At 51.1% G+C, this 19727-nt stretch overlaps 1 protein-coding gene and 1 pseudogene across 4 annotated transcripts in view; both read left to right on the top strand.

Annotated features, from left to right (window-relative positions):
• The window catches only part of SPTBN2 (spectrin beta, non-erythrocytic 2), a 61877-nt gene that overhangs the window by 20541 nt on the left and 21609 nt on the right, over positions 1-19727 (top strand). For all 4 annotated transcript variants that reach the window (XM_029061700.2, XM_029061698.2, XM_029061697.2 and 1 more), the window contains 11 exons: positions 4723-4874; positions 6604-6777; positions 10557-10648; positions 11183-11263; positions 12166-12281; positions 13650-13762; positions 13854-14041; positions 14206-14323; positions 15277-15435; positions 17020-17322; positions 18264-18417. In XM_029061700.2, coding sequence (XP_028917533.1) covers positions 4723-4874; positions 6604-6777; positions 10557-10648; positions 11183-11263; positions 12166-12281; positions 13650-13762; positions 13854-14041; positions 14206-14323; positions 15277-15435; positions 17020-17322; positions 18264-18417 — 1650 coding nt within the window. The remainder of the gene's footprint in view (positions 1-4722; positions 4875-6603; positions 6778-10556; positions 10649-11182; positions 11264-12165; positions 12282-13649; positions 13763-13853; positions 14042-14205; positions 14324-15276; positions 15436-17019; positions 17323-18263; positions 18418-19727) is intronic.
• On the top strand, positions 3998-4102 carry LOC114810528 (annotated as a pseudogene).

The raw sequence follows: 19727 nt of genomic DNA, 5'->3' as shown, positions 1-19727 counted from the left end.
GCAACAGTCAACAATAATAATAATGTTGGCATTCATTAAGCGCTCACTAAGGGCCAAGCTCTATTCTAAACGCTGGGGGGATACAAGGTAATCAGGTTGTCCCACGTGGGGCTCACAGTCTTTATCCCCATTTTCCAGATGAGAGAACTGAGGCTCAGAGAAGTGAAGTGACTAGCCCAAAGTCACCCAGCTGACAGGCGGCAGAGCCGGGATCAGAACCCATGACCTCTGACTCCCAAGCCCGGGCTCTTTCCACTGAGCCACGCCGTTTCTCATAACAACTTTAATGAGCACCAGCTCTAGGCCAAGCACTCCCCTCCGCATGGAGAGGTGGGGAACTAGGGTGAGGCTTTGGGGGTTGCGACAGCCGCCCCGGGGGCTGGGTCCGGAAGGAAGGGCCGTCTTGACCTCCAAGATTCCTGCGAGGGCCAGGGAACGCCGCCACCATCAGCATCTCCCTCCCTCGGCCTCGGCACTGGAACGGTGTGGAGGCGTGGGACCTGGAGTAGATGCTTTAAGGGAAGTAGCTCCCCCCAATCCCGCTTTAGGGAGTGTCCCAAGAAGCAGGAGATTCAGTCTGTATCACTGGAGAGCTCATAGTCTAATTGGAAGACTGAACCAACTCAAATTGAAGCAGCTTGGCCTAGTGGGTAGAGCACGGGAGTTAGAACAATAATAATAATAATTACGGCATTTGTTAAGGGCTTACAATGTGCCAGACACTGTACTAAGCGCTGGGATGCATAGAGAAGCAGCATGGCTCAGTGGAAAGAGCCCAGGCTTGGGAGTCAGAGGTCGTGGGTTCTAACCCCCGCTCTGCCGCTTGTCAGCTCTGTGACTTTGGGCAAGTCACTTCACTTCTCTGTGCCTGTTACTTCATCTGTAAAATGAGGATTTAAAACTGTGAGCCGCACGTGGAATGACCCGATCACCTTTTGTCCCCCCCAGCGCTTAGAACAGTGCTTTGCACATAGTAAGTGCTTAACAAATACCACTACTATTATTATTATTACTGTACAAGCAAATCGAATTGGATACAGTCCCTGTCCTGCCTGGGTTCTGATCCCAGCTCTGCCACTCTTTTGCTGTGGGACCGTGGGCAAGTTACTTCACTTCTCTGGACCTCAGTTATCTCAGCTGTAAAAACGGGCGTTAAGACTGGGAGCCCCATGTGGGACAGGGACTAGGTCCAACTTGATTAGCTTATATCTACCCCAGCGCTTAGTACAGTACCCAGCACATAGTAAGCATTTAACAAATACTATAAAAAAAGAGAAATTCAGGATCACAAATGATAAAAGCTCAGGGATAATAATGATAATAGTAACTGTGGTATTTGTTAAGTGCTTACTATGTCCCAGCAATTGTACTAAGTGCTGGGGTGGATATAAGCAAATTGTGTTGAACACAGTCCCTGTCCCACATTCAATAGTATTTATTGAGCGCTTACTATGTGCAGAGCACTGTACTAAGCGCTTGGAATGTACAAATCGGTAACAGATAGAGACAGTCCCTGCCCTTTGAAGGGTTTACATGGGACTCCCGGTCTCAATCCCCATTTTACGGATGGGGTAGCTGAGACCCAGAGAAATGAAGTGACTTGCCCAAGGTCACACAGCAGACAAGTGGGGGAGCCGGCCTTAGAACCCATGACCGGGGGTAACCAACTACAAGCGTACAGACACGTTCAAGTGCTAAGAGGGGTGTGCTAAGAGGGGTGCTGGACTGATTGGAAGGCCTGGAGGCAGGTGAGGTTAATCTGAGAAAGCCTCACGGAGGAGGCGAATCCAGCAGAACTTTGAAAGAGGGGAGAGGCATATGGTTTGGCAGAGAAGAAGAGAGAGGGCATTCCAGGCAGGGGAATGGCATGCGGGATGGCTCGGAGGCAGGGAGGGAGAGTTCCGTGCAAGGGGTTGGTAAGTAGTTTTGCTTGACTGGATCGGAGACCGTGAGCCAGAGGAGAGTGGAAGATAAGGGCTTTTGAGTCAAAGGGAGGGATGGAAGAGGAGCCAGTCGGAGAAACGTCTTAAAGCCCCTGATGGGGAGTTTTCTCTGTTAGGAGGCTCTGAAGGGTTTGGAGAAGGGAAGGATTCTAATCAAAATGACATTTGAAGAACGATCGTTCTCGCTGCTTGGCATAGGGTGGATTGGGCTGGGAGTGGGAGGAGGAGGAGAAAATAGAAGTGGGACGGTGGCCAAGAAATTATCTAGGTTTAGGCTTGGGGTAGGCCTCTGGTTTGGGGAATAAGAGGAAGAAGATGACTTAGTGATGAACTGGATGTGGGGAAGGGAAAAGACACAAATTGCAATAAGGGGTTTTCCCCATCAGTGCCCTCTAACGAGGCCCGCGGGATGAAGGATTTCCCAGCCTTACAGCCTGAGAGGGACCGTAAATTCTCTGGATATCTGAGTAAGGCACCTTCTTCCCTACTCCCTAGACTTCATTGCTCAAATCGAAGGACTGGAAAGGACCTCAAGAAGTCATGTGGTTTAGCTCTCATCGCTAGATGAATTTCATCGTTTCAGACCGTGAAAACCTCCAGAGAAGGAAACCCAACAACTAATAATAATAATAATAATAATGATAATGACGGCATTTGTTAAGTGCCTACTGTGTGCCAGGCACTGTACTATGCACTGGGGTGGATACAGGCAAATCGAGTTGGACACAGTCCCAATCCCCATTTTAAAGATGGGGTAACTGAAGCCCAGAGAAGTAAAGTGATTTGCCCAAGGTCATGCGATAGACAAGTGCCGGAGCCAGGATTAGAACCCATAACCTTCTGACTCCCAGGCCCGTGCTCTAACCACTATGCCATGAACTCCCTGCGGGTAATCTGATCCCTGTCTCATAAGCCTTAAAGGCAGAAAGTTCTTTATCAATCAGTCGGATTTATCGAGTGCGTTCTGCGGGGCGGGTACTGTGCTAAGCATTCAGTAAAGTGTAATATCATAGAGTTGGAAAGCACGTTCTCTGCTCTGCACAGAGAAAGCGCTCAATAAATACGATTGCGTGAATGAATGAATGCCCACAAGGAGCTTACAGTCTGGAGGGGGAAATAGTCGTGAAAATACATTATGGATATGGACATGAGTGCTGTGGGGCTGAGGGTGGTGTGAATATCAAGTGCTTAAAGAGGACAGATCCAAGGGCAGGGGTGACGCAGAAGGGAGACTGAGTAAGATCTTCCTAATGTCTCACCTAAATCCCTCCCACTGCAATTTAAACCCTAGCCTGTTCACATTCAAAACAAGGCAATGGCCCATTGCCGTCCCCCACGATTGCCCTTTATGTAGTAATAATAAACTGTGGTATTTGTTAAGCACTACATGCCTAGCACTGGTACTAAGCCCTGGGGTAGACACAAAATCATCAGGTCCCATATGAGGCTCACGTGGAAAGAAAGAGGGAGAAAAGATATCGAATCCCCATTTTACAGATGAGGGAACTGAGGCCCAGAGAAGTGAAGTGACTTACCCAAAGTCACAGAGGAGGCAAGTGGCAGAAGTGGGAACAGAACACAGGTCCTCTGACTCCCAGGCCTGTGACCTTTCTGCTTGGCCGCATCGCTTCCTTATATTTATATATTTACATACTTTAGTGCCCACTGGCCATTTCGTTCTTAGGCCGATAAAAATCCCACTTTTTCTCGCCGGTTTTCGTTGGGCCCATTTACCAACCTTTAATCATTTCCGTTGTTCTCCTTTGCTTTTTTTTACCAGACACATCTTATTCCTAAGATGACACTCCTATTCCTAATGGAGAAGTTACCCTAATAGCTGGTTTGGGTTTGGGGGACATTCTGGGGCAGGAGAGAATGTGGCATTTGGCGAGAGGGGAGGGGTAAGGAGCCTAGGCTCAACTGACTCCATTTTGGTGTAAATTATATATTATAAATTACTTATTTTTTCCTACTAATGTCTGTCTCCCCCTCTAAACTGTAAGCTTGTTATTGGCAGGGAAAGTGTCTGCTAATTCTGTTCAATTGTACTCTCTGTGTATGAAAGGAGAGAAGGTTAGTACACTCCTTGAGAAGGACAGAACAGGTCCTAATGGCCTGCACAACACCAATATGGTTCATTCATTCATTCACTCATATTTATTGACCGCTTACTGTGTGCAGAGCACTGGACTAAGCTCTTGGTAGAGTACAATTTAACAATAAACAGACACATTCCCTGCCCACAACGAAATTACGGTCTACAGGGAAGTTAAGTCATGGCCATCTACTTTGTGGTCTCTAACCAAGTTTTATTTCCCCTCTGGACTGTAAGCTCATTGTGGGCAGGGAATGAGTCTGTTTATTGTTATATTGTGCTCACCCAGCCACTTAGTACAGTGCTCTGCATGCAGTAAGCTCTCAATAAATCCGATTGAATGAATGAATGAACCCAAGCACTTGGTAGAGGGCTCTGCACCTAGTAAGCGCTGAAGAAGCAGCATGGTGTAGTTGATAGAGCACAGGCCTGGGAGTCAGAAGTCAATGGTCCTAATTCCGGCTCCACCACTCGTGCGGGCAAGTCACTTCACTTCCTTGTGCCTCAGTTCCCTCTTCTGTAAAATGGGAATTGAGACTGTGAGCCCCACATGGGACAGGAACTGTGTCCGGCCTGATTTGCTTGTTTCCACCCCAGTGCTTAGTACAGTGCCTGGCACATAGTAAACGCTTAATTAATAATAATTAATAAATTCCAGTGATTGATTCATGTTTGTACCTCTAGATGAGCGAGAGGCTGTGCAGAAGAAAACCTTCACCAAATGGGTGAACTCTCACCTGGCCCGAGTGACCTGCCGCGTGGGGGACCTGTACAGCGACCTCCGGGATGGGCGCAACCTTTTGAGGCTCCTCGAGGTGCTGTCTGGAGAGACGCTGGTGAGTAAGGAAGCAGGGACCTCTGGGGTGTCGGAGAAACATCGTGGCTTAGCGGATAAAACGCGGGCCTGGGAGTCAGAAGGACCTGGGTTCTAATCCTGGCTCTGCCACTTGCCTCTTCCTCCTCTCTTGGGCAAATCGCTTCACTTCTCTGGGCCTTGGTTCCCTCATCTGTAAAATGGTGTTTAAGAGGGTGAGCTCGATATGGGACAAGGAATGTGTCCAACCTGATTAGCTTGTTTCTACCCCAGTACTTAGAACAGTGGTATTTGGTATTTGTACTTGTTAAGCGCTTACTATGTGCCGAGCACTGTTCTAAGCGCTGGGGTAGACACAGGGGAATCAGGTTGTCCCACGTGGGGCTCACAGTCTTAATCCCCATTTTACAGATGAGGGAACTGAGGCACCGAGAAGTTAAGTGACTTGCCCAAAGTCACACAGCTGGCAAGTGGCAGAGCACATAGCAAATGCTTAACAAGTACTATTATTATTATTATTATTATTATTATTATTATGACTGGGGAGACAGAATCCAGAGGGCTAAATTGGTAAATAATAATAATAATAATTGTGGGCAAGTCACTTAACTTCTCTGTGCCTCAGTTCCCTCATCTGTAAAATGGGGATTAAGACTGTGAGCCCCACGTGGGACAACCTGATTCCCCTGTGTCTACCCCAGCGCTTAGAACAGTGCTCTGCACATAGTAAGCGCTTAACAAATACCAACATTATTAACATTATTATTATGTGCTTACTGTGTGCTTACTGGGGTGGATACAAGCAAATAGGCTTGGACAGAGTCTCCGTCTCACATGGGACTCAGTCTCAGACCTCATTTTACAGATGAGGTCACAGACGCCCAGAGAGGTGACGTGACTTGCCCAAAGTCACGCAGCAGACAAGTAGGGGAACCGGGATTAGAACCCACGACCCCTGACTCCCAGACCCGGGCTCTACTGAGTAGGGTTGGGGGAGAGGAGAAGAGCCAGAGGACTGGGCCGGGTGGTGGGAGGGTTTCTCTTTCCTCAGATGGGAGGGAGAGTCCCTTTCAGGAGCCCCTTTACATAGAGACCCTCTATGGGAAGCACCATGGTCTATGGGAAGCAGTGTGGCCTAGTGGACAGAGCACAGGACTGGGAGTCAGAAGGACCTAGGTTCCAATCCCGACTCCACCGCTTGTCTGCTGTGTGACCTTGGAGCAAGTCGCTTCACTTCTCTGGGCCTCAGTTCCCTCATCCATCAAATGGGGATCAAGACCGTGAGCCCCATGGGGGACGGGGACTCTGTCCAACCTGATTAGCTTGTACCTACCCCAGCGTTTAGAATAGTGCTTGACACATAATAAGCGCTTAACAAAAGCCATCATCATCATCATCATCATTATTATTATTATTACGGATTAAAGTGGCAGTCTCCCCATGGAGACAGTGGCCCCATTGAGAGCGCTGATCCCTCTTCCTCCCCCACTCCTAGCCTGATAATCCCTTTGGGAATCTTAATCAGTCCCATATGCAGCCCCAATTTGGGCCCCCTGAAACCTGGTTCGGCCCCGTGACGGCTCCCTAGGGAGCTCAGGCTCCCCAGTTCTCCTGCACACCCTGCACACCCTGAGGTGGGGGCGATTGGGCAATGGGTCGGGGGACCGGAGAGGTCAGCCTCTTTCCGGGCCCCGGGGGACTTGGGTCAGCCTGCTCTCAGTCCTGTGGCCATTATCGTCCCCTCGTCACAGCCCAAGCCCACGAAGGGCCGCATGCGGATCCACTGCCTGGAGAATGTGGACAAGGCCCTGCAGTTCCTGAAAGAGCAGAAAGTGCATTTGGAAAACATGGGATCCCATGACATCGTGGATGGGAACCACCGCCTTACCCTCGGACTGGTCTGGACCATCATCCTTCGCTTCCAGGTACCTCCGAACTTCTTAACTCTTCTCTGGTCTCAGACTCCTCTGCTTTCCTCTGAGCCCCGTCAGCCCCACTCCTGGTTGCTCTACAATTCAGTTCCTTCGCTGTCATCTTCCTCTCGGCACAGAGTCCCCCAGATTTTCCAGGGAAAGCGGCGTGGCCTCGTGGAAAGAGCTTGGGCCCGGGAGTCAGAAAGACCTGGGTTCTGATCCCAGTTTTGCCACTTCTCTGCTGTGTAATCTTGGGCAAGTCACTTGACTTCTCTGTGCCTCAGTTTCCTCATCTGCAAAATGAAGATTCGATACCTGTGCTCCCTCCTATTTGGATTGTGAGCCCCAGGTTTCTGTTGTACCAGAAACATCTTATTCCTAAGCTGACACTCCTATTCCTAATGGAGAAGTTACCCTAATAGCTGGTTTGGGTTTGGGGGACATTCTGGGGCAGGAGAGAATGTGGCATTCGGTGAGAGGGGAGGGGTAAGGAGCCTAGGCTCAACTGACTCCATTGTCGTTTAAATTATATATTATAAATTACTTATTTTTTCCTACTAATGTCTGTCTCCCCCTCTAAACTGTAAGCTTGTTATAGGCAGGGCAAGTGTCTGCTAATTCTGTTGAACTGTACTCTCTGTTGTATGAAAGGAGAGAACTTGTATCCCCTCCAGAACTTTAGTCCAGTGCCTGACACACAGTAAGCTTAACAAATACCACAGTTATTGGTATGATGATGATTATTCCCTTTAGACTTCAAAAACAGCCTCGAAAATAGTATTTACTGAGTGCTTACTCCCCTTACTAAGCACTGTATTAAGTGCCGGGGAGAATGCAGTAGGGTTAGTAAATGTGATCCCCCCCATCAAAGAGCTTCCAAACTAACGGTGGGGGGCAAGCAGTAAAATAAATCACAGGTAGGGGAAGAAACCATGGATCAAGATTTGTACATACATGCTGTGTGTGTTTGTGTGCGTTTGTGTATGTTTGGGAGAGGGTGGGTGAGAGAGTCCCCAACTGCTTAGCGGGTAAAGAATCAAGTCCATGTGTGGTTTCTTTTACTTTCTCCTTCTACCAATCAGCTGTAACAATGTTGGTATTTGTTAAGGGCTTACTATGTGCCCAGCACTGTTCTAAGCACCAGGGTAGATACTAGGTAATGAGGTTGTCCCACGTGGGCATCACAGTTTTAATCCTCATTTTCCAGATGAAGTAACTGAGGCCCAGAGAAGTGAAGTGACTTGCCCAAAGTCACACAGCTGACAAGTGGCGGAGGCGGAATTAGAACCCACGACCTCTGACTCCCAAGCCCGGGCTTTTTCCTCGAAGCCACGCTGCTCCTCCATTTGCACTCTTAACCCCACCTCCAGCCCGGCTTCCTTCTTGCCCCACAGCGCGGCTCTGGCACCATCCTACCATGCTCTATCCCTCAGTTTCCCTTCTTCTGAAGCCTCTATCACCCAATCCAATTACTAGTCATCATCATCTACCACCCCCAAGGCCCCGCCTCCATCTTTCCGAGCCATTTTGATCACTTTCTCACAATCCTTCGCTCGGTCTAATAATAATTATGTTGGTATTTGTTAAGCGCTTACTATGTGCAGAGCACTGTTCTAAGTGCTGGGGGAGATACAGGGTAATCAGGTTGTCCCATGTGAGGCTCACAGGCTTAATCCCCATTTTCCAGATGAGGTAACTGAGGCACAGAGAAGTTAAGTGACTTGCCCACAGTCACACAGCTGACAAGCGGTGGAGCTGGGATTTGAACCCATGACCTCTGACTCCCAAGCCCGGGCTCTTTCCACTGAGCCACGCTGCTTCTCTCTGCCCTGAACTGATTTTCGAGGGCTTCTACATCCATGCAGATGTTCCTGCTGAACTTCCCACTGCCCACTTCCTCCCACCTCCAGCTCCACCCCTCCTCACCCACCGGCTAACTTGGATACCCACTCAATCTCAACATCTCTGGTCACCGTACAATCCCTAACCTCATCAACTCTGAAATTCCACTCTCCGATCACGACTTTGTTACCCAACTTCTCTCCCTCCCCACAGAACTGTCCCCTTCCCTTGTGGCGACCTCCAATTTCTCATCTCCCTCCGATTTTCCAGATCCCATTGGGTCTCCACACCCCATCTTGACACATAAATCCACACCTTCAACTCCACTCTCTCCACTGAACTCAACTCCCCCGCTCCCCATCCCTTCATCGATCTTGTACCACCAATTCGCAGCCTTGTGTCCAGTCCCCACTATGCTTCTTCCGCTCCTGGGCCTTAGCCACCGAGGGCTACTGGGGGCAATCCAGACATCAGTCCAAACTCGTCCATCTCAAACTCATCCTCTCCTGCTATAATTCTGCCCTCTGCTCCATCCAGCGGCAACCAATCAGTTGGTCGTATTTATTGAGGCTTACTGTGTGCAGAGGACTGTACTAAGCACTTGGGAGAGTAGAATAGAACAATAAACAGGCACTTTCCCTTCCCACAAAGAGCTTACAGTCTAGAAGGGAAGAGAGATATTAATAGAAATAAATAAATTACAGAAAAATGCCTACCATCTCGTGTTGGCCCCTCCCAAGTGTTTAGTACAACACTCTGCACACAGTGAGTGCTCAGTAAATGCCATTGATTAATTCCAAACTTGCCTTTGTGCCTTCAGAGCACTGCATTCCTCTGTCCCCATTTGGTCCTATCTTTGGCCCCACCCCTGCCCCAACCCACCCCGTGGCTACCATCTAATATCAGGAGTAATGAGGATCGTCATCCTCCATTTCCAGTCGGTACATTTCCACCCTCACCTTCCACGGTTTTCCCTTCCTTTGGCCCGACACCACCGCAACGGTGGCGCCACAGGTTGTTACCTCCGGTGGAAAGACCCCAGGCTTAGGGCCCATTCCTGGTCCTTACTTCCAGCTCAAGTGTGAGCCCGTTGTTGGGTAGGGATTGTCTCTATTTGTTGCCGAATTGTACTCTCCAAGCGCTTAGTACAGTGCTCTGCACAGAGTAAGTGCTCAATAAATACGACTGAATGAAATGAAGTGGGCTGACAAACAGTATCAGTATGGTTTAGTGGACGGAGCCCGGCCCGAGCATCAGAAGACTCCACCACGTCTGTTGTGTGACCTTGGGCTAGTCACTTCACTTCTCCACCTGCCTCAGTTCCCTCATCTGTAAAATGGTTATTAGGAGTGTGAGCTCCAGGTGGGACAGGGACTGTGTCTAATGGGATTACTTTGTATCTACCCCAGCGCTTAGAACAGTGCTTGGTACATAGTAAGCGCTTAACAAGTATTATTATCAAGGGCTGTCGAGTCATTTCTGATTCATAGCGACTCTATGGATATATTTTCTCCAGAACATCCCGTCTTCTGCCATAATCCATAACCTTTCTAATGGTTCTTCCGTTATCGTTGTTAGGGTCTCCATCCATCTAGCTGCCGGTCTGCCTCTTCCACGTTTTCCCTGGACTTTTCCAGAGAATTAGTCTTCCTGATTTTGTGTCCAAAATATGCTAATCTAAGCCGAGTCAATTTGGCCTTCCAAAGATCACTTTGGCTTTATTTGCTGAAAAATCCATTTGTTTGTTTTTCGGGCCGTCCACAATATTAGCCAAAGCCTTCTCCAACCCCACATTTCAAAAGAATCGATGCTCTTTCCATCCTGTTTTTTCACCGTCTGGATTTCGGTTCAAGATCATTATCCATCCTCTTTTGCCCACCCCTGAACTCAGGGCAGTGCCTGATGCCCAACTCCAGGTGCCAAGGTGATTGACTCTGCTCCTGTTTCAGATCCAAGATATCAGTGTGGAGACAGAAGATAACAAGGAGAAGAAATCAGCCAAGGATGCGTTGCTGTTGTGGTGCCAGATGAAGACAGCTGGGTAGGAGCTCCCGTTGAGCAGGGAATAGGGAGGAAGGCTGGATGGGGACCAATCCCAGGGGAGAGGATCTGTGACTTGACCTTGGGCAAGGTCACACAGCAGCAACCCCGGCTCTGCCACATGTCTGCTGTGTGACCTCAGGCAAGTCATGTCACTTCTCTGGGCCCCAGTTACCTCATCTGTAAAATGGGAATTGAGACTGTGAGCCCCATATAGGACAGGGACCGTGTCCAACCTGATTAACTTGTATCAGTCCCAGCACTTAGAACAGTGCTTGGCACATAGTAAGTGCTTAACAAGTACCATAATTACTATTATTATGATGATGCAGTTAAGACAGCAAGCCAGGAAGACTGTGAGCTCGCTGTGGGCAGGGAATGTCTCTCTTTATTGCTGTATTGTATTTTCCAAGCGTTTAGTCCGGTGCTCTACACACGGTATGTGCTCCATAAATACAGTTGAATGAATGAATGGAGAAATCCTCGTGGGGAAAAGACTTCCTTCGCTCTACTGACCCTATTTCCTGACCCGCAGGTACCCCAATGTCAACGTGCATAATTTCACCACCAGCTGGAGGGACGGGCTGGCCTTCAATGCTATCGTGCACAAGCACCGGTAAGCGAATTGGGGTGAGGAGTGGACGGAACCATCGAGGTGATGAGGAGGCCAGGCAGTTGGAGAAGAGGCCGGGATCTGGGGACATAAATGAAGGAGAGCGGAAAAGAAAAGATCGTGGGGGGATTAAGGGGTGAGGATCGAAGACTCAAAAGGGCTTGAGTCGCCGGGCGGGAGAGGAGTTGGCGACACAACCCAGAAATGCCAACCTGGATCAGAGAGATGATCTCTCCGGCCCAGTGTTCTGTCTCTGGTAAGGGTAGTAGAGGATGTGTGGAGGAATAACGCCAAAGTCACTCTCTCCGGCATCCAACCACATTATTAGGGATGTGTCAATCGAGGGTATTTACTGAATGCTTACCATTCAGCACTGTACTAAGCTGTGAGCCCCTTGTGAGACAGGGCCTCTGTCCAACCTGATTTTCTTGTAGCTACCTCAGCGCTTAGAGCTGTGCTCGACACATAGTAAGCGCTTAACAAATACCATGATTATTATTATTACCACTGAGCGCTTAGCACCCTAGGGAGCCCAGCCTTCCAACAACCTTAATGTTCTCCCACCTCAAATAACCCATCGGAGACCTCTCATCATTTAAACTCTCTTGGGTCTTCTAACAACCCTAACTTTTCCCTTTAAGGACTCATCCCAGACCTCTCAGCCCATCGCCTGGCCTAAATCCTTACCGAACCTATTGATATTTTCCGCCCCGCTTCTCGTATAAAAAATGCATACGCTTACCACAACGCAAACACGTATTTCCATTTGTTCGCCTTGTTTGGGGGAAGGATGATCTATCTGGGAAGACCGGGTTGGGGTTTGGGATTTAGGGGCAGGGATTAGGGAGAGGAAGGTTTGTCTTCCAGCCCCCTCACCCGCTCTCGGCCCCTCTCTTCCCTCCCAGACCAGACCTGTTGGAGTTTGACTCCTTGAAGAAGTGTAACGCCCACTATAATCTACAAAATGCCTTCAATCTGGCGGAGAAGGAGCTGGGGCTCACCAAACTTCTGGATCCTGAAGGTGCTCTGGGCAGTGGGATAAAGAGAGTCTAGCGAAGCATATCGGGGAATCGGGATGGAATCAGGTAGTCTTGAAAACCAGTATATAGTCCCGGCCATACTCCTTACGAGTTGGTTGCTCCTGGCCGGTTCTTTGGAGAAGCAGCATGGCGGAGCGGATAGAGCCCGGGCCTGGGAGTCCTAAGGTCATGGGTTCTAATCCCACTTGTCTGCCTACTGTGTGACTGGATCCCCATTTCACTGATAAGGGAAGTGGGGCACAGAGAAGTGAAGCGACTTGCCCAGGGTCGCACAGCCAACCTGTGATGGAGCCAGAATTAGAATCCAGGGCCTTCTGACTCCCAGGCCCCGGTTCTATCCCCTAAGCCACGGTGCCTCAGGTCCCGCTCCTGGGTCTGGCCTTTTCTGCCCAAAAAAGCAGAGAAAGAGCGAAGTCTAGGTATCCCCGATTTCCTTCCAGGAACCAACTCCTCCCTCCTTGGTTCCTCTGACATGGAAACAGGAAACAATAAAAAAGTCAGTCCGTCAGTCAATTGTATTTATTGAATGCTTACTGTGTGCACAGCACTGTACTAAGCGCTTGGGAGAGAACAGTGAAACAATAAACTGACACATTCCCTGCCCACAATGGGTTTACAGTCTAGAGAAGCAGAGCAGCCTAGGAGAAAGAGCGTGGGCCCAAGAATCAGAGGATCTGAGTTCTAATCCAGGCTCTGCCACTTGTGTGCTTTGTGACGGTGGGCAAGTCACTGCACTTCTCTGGGCTTCAGTTTCCTCCTATGTACCATGGGGATTAAATCCTACTTCCTCCTACTTAGACTGTGAGCCCCATGAGGCACAGGGACCTGATTGTCTTCTATCTACCCCCGCACTTACCTGGAACGTAGTAAGCAGCGAGGCTCAGTGGAAAGAGCCCGGGCTTGGGAGTCAGAGGTCATGGGTTCGAATCCCAGCTCTGCCACTTGTCAGCTATGTGACTGTGGGCAAGTCACTTAACTTGTCTGGGCCTCAGGTACCTCATCTGTAAAATGGAGATTAAGACTGTGAGCCCCACGTGGGACAACCTGATGATCCTGTATCTCCCCCAGCTCTTAGAACAGTGCTCTGCACGTAGTAAGTGCTTAACAAATACCAACATTATTATTAAGCGCTTAACAAATACCATTTAAAAAATAATTGCATCAAGTTCATTCAAATGTGTGTATTGCATGCTTACTGTGTGCAGAGCACTGTACTACGTACTTGGGGGAGTGCAGTACGGCAATAAAGAGACACATTCCCTGCCCACCACGAGCTTACAGCCTAGATCCTACGGTCTAAATAAAGGCACTCGATGGACTGACTCACACGAGTGACCTCTCATTCTCAGACGTGAATGTGGACCAACCAGATGAGAAGTCAATCATCACCTACGTGGCCACTTACTACCACTATTTCTCCAAGATGAAAGCCCTGGCCGTGGAGGGCAAACGCATTGGCAAGGTACCCGATCGGAGCCGGGAGTCGGGAGCCAGATGGAGCTCAGAGGGTGGGGGTTGAGTGTGTCAGAGAGGGTGACCGTCCGCCCTCTCAGGTGCTGGACTACGCCCTGGAAGCAGAACGCCTAGTGGAGAAATACGAGTCTTTGGCCTCGGAGCTGCTGCAGTGGATCGAGCAGACCATCCTGACCCTCAACGACCGACAGCTTGCCAACTCGCTGAGCGGGGTGCAGAATCAGCTACAGTCCTTCAACTCCTACCGCACCGTGGAGAAGCCCCCAAAGTGAGTCCCCCCGATCCCCCTCCCCGCCCCCACTTCAGCTCCCGGGGGCCAGAGAGCCTCCTCCGGGCCACCGAGGAGATGGGGAAGCCGGCGGGACTAGGAGCGTCCGGGGTCTCATTCCTCGGGCCGTGGCCTGCCAACTTTGTCCCGCTCTCCTCCGCCAGGTTCACGGAGAAAGGAAACCTGGAAGTACTGCTCTTCACCATCCAGAGCAAACTGCGGGCCAACAATCAGAAAGTGTATGCCCCCCGAGAGGGCCGCCTCATCTCCGACATCAACAAGGTCCATTTCTCTTCTTGAGAAGCAGCTTGGCCTAGTGGATAGGGCCCGGGCCCGGGAGACAGAAGGTCGTGGGTTCTAATGCCGGCTCTGCCACTTGTCTGCTGGGTGACCTTGGGCAAGTCACTTCACTTCCTCTGTGCTTCAGTTCCCTCACCTGTAAAATGGGGATCGAGACAGTGAGCCCCAAGTGGGACAGGGACTGGGTCCAACCTGATTTGCGTGTACCCACTAAAGCGCTCAGTATGGTGCCTTGCACAAAGTGAGCGCTCAACAAGCACCATAATTTTTTTTAGACTCCCCCAATGCCCACCTCTGAGGCGTGAAGAAAGAATACCACCCCTTTTCTTAGGACGCCCGCTTCAACAAAGCACGGGACCCCACATGCCTTATGTTGGACACGCAGCGTCGTGTCATGACAACATTTGAATATCCGCCCAGACCCCCCAAACCTTAGGGTGTTGCCCCGAGGGGGATCCCTAACTTTCCCACCCTCGTTCTAGAGCATCGCTTAAACAGCTTGCTTCAAAATCGCAGGGAAGGGAAGTTGGATGCTTTCAAGGCTTTTAACCCCTGCTGTCCATCTGTCGCCCACTCTGAGGGTGTTCCTTAAGGCATCTACCTCGCCTGCCGACCGCCTTAAACCAGCCCTGATCCTGCTTCTCTCTTAGCTCCCCTCCTCTCAACTGCCTCTGCACAACTAGCCTCGTCACTCTTCCATATCATTCCACTTCACTCCCCGCTCTCACCTGCCTCTCCTCGCATCCCACGCTCCCACGGTCACCCCATGCCGGGCTTCCTCAGACCACTGACGAGGCGTTTGGCCACAAAACACTCCTCCGGCGACTGCCATCCATGTTGACCTCTCCCTCAGCTGAAGCTCACCTCTACACACCCTGTTGCTGCCTCTTCCTCGTCCCCCCTGACCAACCTCTCTCCCCCTCATCCACCCACAGGCCTGGGAGCGTCTGGAGAAGGCCGAGCACGAGCGGGAACTGGCTCTTCGCACGGAGCTGATCCGGCAGGAGAAGCTGGAGCAGCTGGCCGCCCGCTTTGACCGCAAGGCCGCCATGCGGGAGACGTGGCTCAGTGAAAACCAACGCCTCGTGGCCCAGGTTGGCGGCCCGGTGCCCGGGGGAGGGTAGGGGAGCAGGGGGCGGGCGGACAGACAGTTGGACCGTGGATGCCTAAGGGGCAGGGCAAGAAAAAGGGGGCACCAAGCAAGGATAATCTATGGGGAGAAAAAGATGGATCAGGAGGTCTGAAAGTAGGGGAACAGGAAGAATGAAGTGGAGTGGATGAGCCCACATGCAGACAGTGTGGTCTAATGGCTAGAGCCGGGGCCTAGATGTTAGAAGGACCTGGGTCCTAATAGCAGCTCTGCCACTTGTCTGCTGTGTGACCTTGGGTAAGTCACTTCATTTCTCTGTGCCTCAGTTCCCTTATCTGTAAAAAGGGAATCAAGACTGTGAGCCCCATGTGGGACAGGGACTGTGTCCAACACAATTTGCTTGTATCCACCCCAGCACTTAGTACGGTATCCTGGCACGTAGTAAGCGCCTAACAAATAGCACAATTATTAGGAGACCCAGGGGAAGCAGCATGGCCCAGTAGCCTCCTGGAAAGAGCACAGATCTGGGAGTCAGATGACCTGTGTTCTGATCCCAGCTCAGTCACTTGTCTCCTGTGTGACCTTGGGCAAATCACTAAACTTCTCTGGGCCTCAGTTACTTCATCTGTGAAATGGGGATTAAGACCATCAGCCCATAGGGGACCTACCCCAGCACTTAGTACAGTGCCTGGCACGTAGTCAGAGCCTAACAAATACCTAAAAAAAAGAGGTGAGAGCAATATTATTATTATAATATTATAGTACTATAAGAATAATAGTATTATTCATTCATTCCTTCAGTACTATTTATTGAGTGCTTACTATGTGCAGAACACTGTACTAAGCTCTTGGAATGGACAATTGGGCAACAGATAGAGACAACCCCTGCCCAATGACGGGCTCACAGTCTAATCGGGGGAGATAGACGGCAGAGCAAAACAGAACAAAATAAAAACAAGACAACATTATCACGATAAATAGAATCAAGATGTCTAGACTGTACTGAATTCTTTGGCTATTTTATAGTATTATAAGAATAATAATAGTAGTATATTTGTTAAATGTTTACCATGTGCCAAGCACTGTGCTTAGCACTGGGACAGCTGCAAGATAATCAGGTCAGACACAGTCCCCTTCCCATATGGAGCCCGTAGTCTAAGTAGGAGGGAGAGTAGGTGTTGAGCTCCCGTTTTACAGATGAGGAAACTAAGTCCCAGTGAAGTGAAGGGATTTTCCCAAGGTCACATATAGCAGGCAAGCAACTGAGATGGGATCAGAAGCCGGGTCGTCGGTGGCCCAGGTCTTGCTTTTGTGACTAAGCTACGGAGTGGGGGAATAGAGGGGGGTCGTGAAATTGAGAGCTACCCAAGGGTCGCTGTAGAAAGCGATGAAGGATCTCTACAAGCCACAGTTGTGGTGTCTGTGAAGTCCTTATGGTTGTGACAAGCCCTGCTATCGGGAAGATACAAGAGTACAATGCTTCGCACACAGTAAGCGCTCAGTAAATACGATTGATTAAATGAATAAATGAATCACCAGGTCAGACCCAGGTAGGAAGCATCTGACCTCCTCAAACCACTCCCCACAGGACAACTTCGGGCTGGAGCTGGCGGCCGTGGAAGCGGCGGTGCGGAAGCACGAGGCCATCGAGACGGACATCGTGGCCTACAGCGGACGGGTGCAGGCGGTGGACGCGGTAGCCGCGGAGCTGGCGGCCGAGCACTACCACGACATCAAGCGCATCGCCGCCCGGCAGCACAACGTGGCCCGCCTCTGGGACTTCCTGCGCCAGCTGGTGGCCGCCCGCCGGGAGCGGCTGCTCCTCAACCTGGACCTCCAGAAGGTCTTCCAGGACTTGGTCTACCTCATGGACTGGATGGAGGAGATGAAGGTATCGGGGTGGGGGCTGGGCACCCGGCCGGGGCCGGGGGGCTGGAGGCCCGGGGGTGGGCCAGACCCGGGAGATTAAGGCCCCAGGAACGGATTGGGGCTTGGGACGACTGGGATGGAGGAACTGGTTTGGCGGATGGAGTAGAAATAATAGCATTTGTTAGGCGCTTACTGCGTGCAGGGCTCTGTACTGAATGCTGGGAGAAAATGCACCTGTAGGAATCAGACTGGAAGGGAAAAGACTGGCATTCTTCGGGGACTGGGTCGGGAAGGATGTGGCAGAGCTGGAATTCCACGGGATTCTGATGCCGAGGGTGAGGTTAGGATTTGGGAGGGCATTCATTCATTCATATTTACTGAGCGCTCACTGTGCGCAGAGCACTGTCGTAAGCGCTTGGGAAAGTACAATATAACAGTAAACAGTGACATTCCCTGCCCGCAACAAGCTTACAGTCTAGAGGGCAGAGAGAAGTGATGAGGGGGTTGGGGTGGACGGAGGGGCTGACCGGGATGAGGATGGTGTGCGGATGTTGTGGGGCTAGAGAGGTTAAAGCCACAATGATGGGAAGTGGCCCAGTAGAAGTAATAACAATAATAATAACTGTGGTATTGATTAAGCGCTTACTATGTGCCAAGCCCTGTAGATACAAGGTAATCATTTAGAAAAGTTTGGAACGTCAGTCACTTGTCTGCTGTGTGACCTTGACCAAGTCGCTTCACTTCTGGGCCTCGGTTACCTCATCTGTGAAATGAGGATTGAGACAGTGAGCCCTAGGTGACAGGGACTGTGCCCAACCTGATTAGCTTGTATCTATCCCAGCACCTAGAGCAGCGTCTGGCACATAGTAAGCGCTTAACAAATACCACGATTATCATTATTATTATTGATGAGGCGGAAGGGTCAGAGGCGGGTGTCAGCCAGCAGGCTGCGTGGTTTGGCAGGTGCGGCTGCAGTCTCAGGACTTGGGCAAGCACCTGGCTGGGGTGGAAGACCTGCTCCAACTGCACGGGCTGGTGGAAGCGGACATCGCCGTGCAGGCGGAACGGGTGCGGGCTGTTAGCGCCTCTGCTCTCCGGTTCACTGCCCCCGGGACAGGTGAGAGATCGGGGGGAAGGGACCCTCGGGAAAGGGACGGGGTTGCGGACGGGACGGAGAGGGCCGAGATCTCAGCGGCGGGGGGCAGGTCTTGGAGAGAGCAGGTGGTGTGATCTCGAGCAGCTCACTGATTCATTGAGGTCATGCAGTCGTGTTGGTTGAGCGCTTACGGTGGGCAGAGCACTGTACTAAACACTTGGGAGAGTATAGTAGAACAATAGAACAGACACATTCCCTGCCCACAATGAGCTATGGTAGGAGGTGCTCAGAGGGATGGGACCAAGACCGGGGAGTCAAGATGGCACCCACAGGAACTGTGAGAGAGAAGGAAGTGAGTTGGGAGAGACGGGCTTTCGGGGGATTGGGCCGAATCACATCTTAACCAGTCAAAGAGGCAAGACTCACCTGCCTCTTCCCCGTTGGACTGCTTTTTCATCTGTAGCTTGCCTGGCCCTAGGGCGTCCCCGTAACCCGTCTGTGGACACCGCTAGGCCACCGAGCGTTTATCCTTCCTACACTTAGTCACTAGAGCAGCCTTGGAACCCCTCGCCTCCCCCCGTCCTCTTAAGTATGAGGGGAAGGTGGGAGGCAGGTGAGTGGGCGAGCAGCCCTAGAAGGGTCTGCAGCATCCCCCCTGTAGGAGACTCCTCCCGGGCTGGCCCGCCTCCAGGTTCAAGGTGGGTAGTTTGGTCCTGCCCTCTTTCCCACTAATTCTGATTCCACGGAGGAGTGTGAGGAATAGGCAAGCCAATGGGCACCCGGGACCACCCCACTCTCTGGAGGGTAGCCCCACCCCTCCCATGGCCACCCAAATCCTGACCTGCACCCCCAGGCAGGTACCCAGTGCCACCACAATCTCTTCCTGGCCCACAGATGACCAGTCCGGGCACCCTTTGGACCTACAGTGGGAAGCGTGCTTTGGGGCCCCCTCCGGGCCTTCTAAACACCAGTCTAAATGCCAGCACTTTCAAGAAGCCCTGACCCTGAAGCAGCATGGCCTAGTGAATTTTTGCAAAGGCTTGGGAGGCCAAAGGACCTGGGTTCTAATCCTGGCTCAGCCACTTGTCTGCTGTGGGATCTTGGGCAAGCGACTCCACTTTTCTGGGCCTCAGTTCCCTCATCTGTAAAATGGACATTAAGTATGTGAACCCCGTGTGGGACAGGGGCGGTGTCCCCCCGATTAGCCTGCATCTACCCCAGCGCTTAAAACAGTGCTTGACCCTGAAGCAGCGTGGCCTAGTGGAAAGAACACGGACCTGGGAGTCAGAAGGACCCGGGTTCTAACCGTACCTCCCCCACTTGTCTGCTGG

The sequence above is a fragment of the Ornithorhynchus anatinus genome, chromosome 3 (assembly GCF_004115215.2).
Source record: "Ornithorhynchus anatinus isolate Pmale09 chromosome 3, mOrnAna1.pri.v4, whole genome shotgun sequence".
Classification (NCBI taxonomy): domain Eukaryota; kingdom Metazoa; phylum Chordata; class Mammalia; order Monotremata; family Ornithorhynchidae; genus Ornithorhynchus; species Ornithorhynchus anatinus.
The sequence above is the reverse complement of the archived record's forward strand: the minus strand, read 5'-3'. Positions and strand labels throughout refer to the sequence as shown.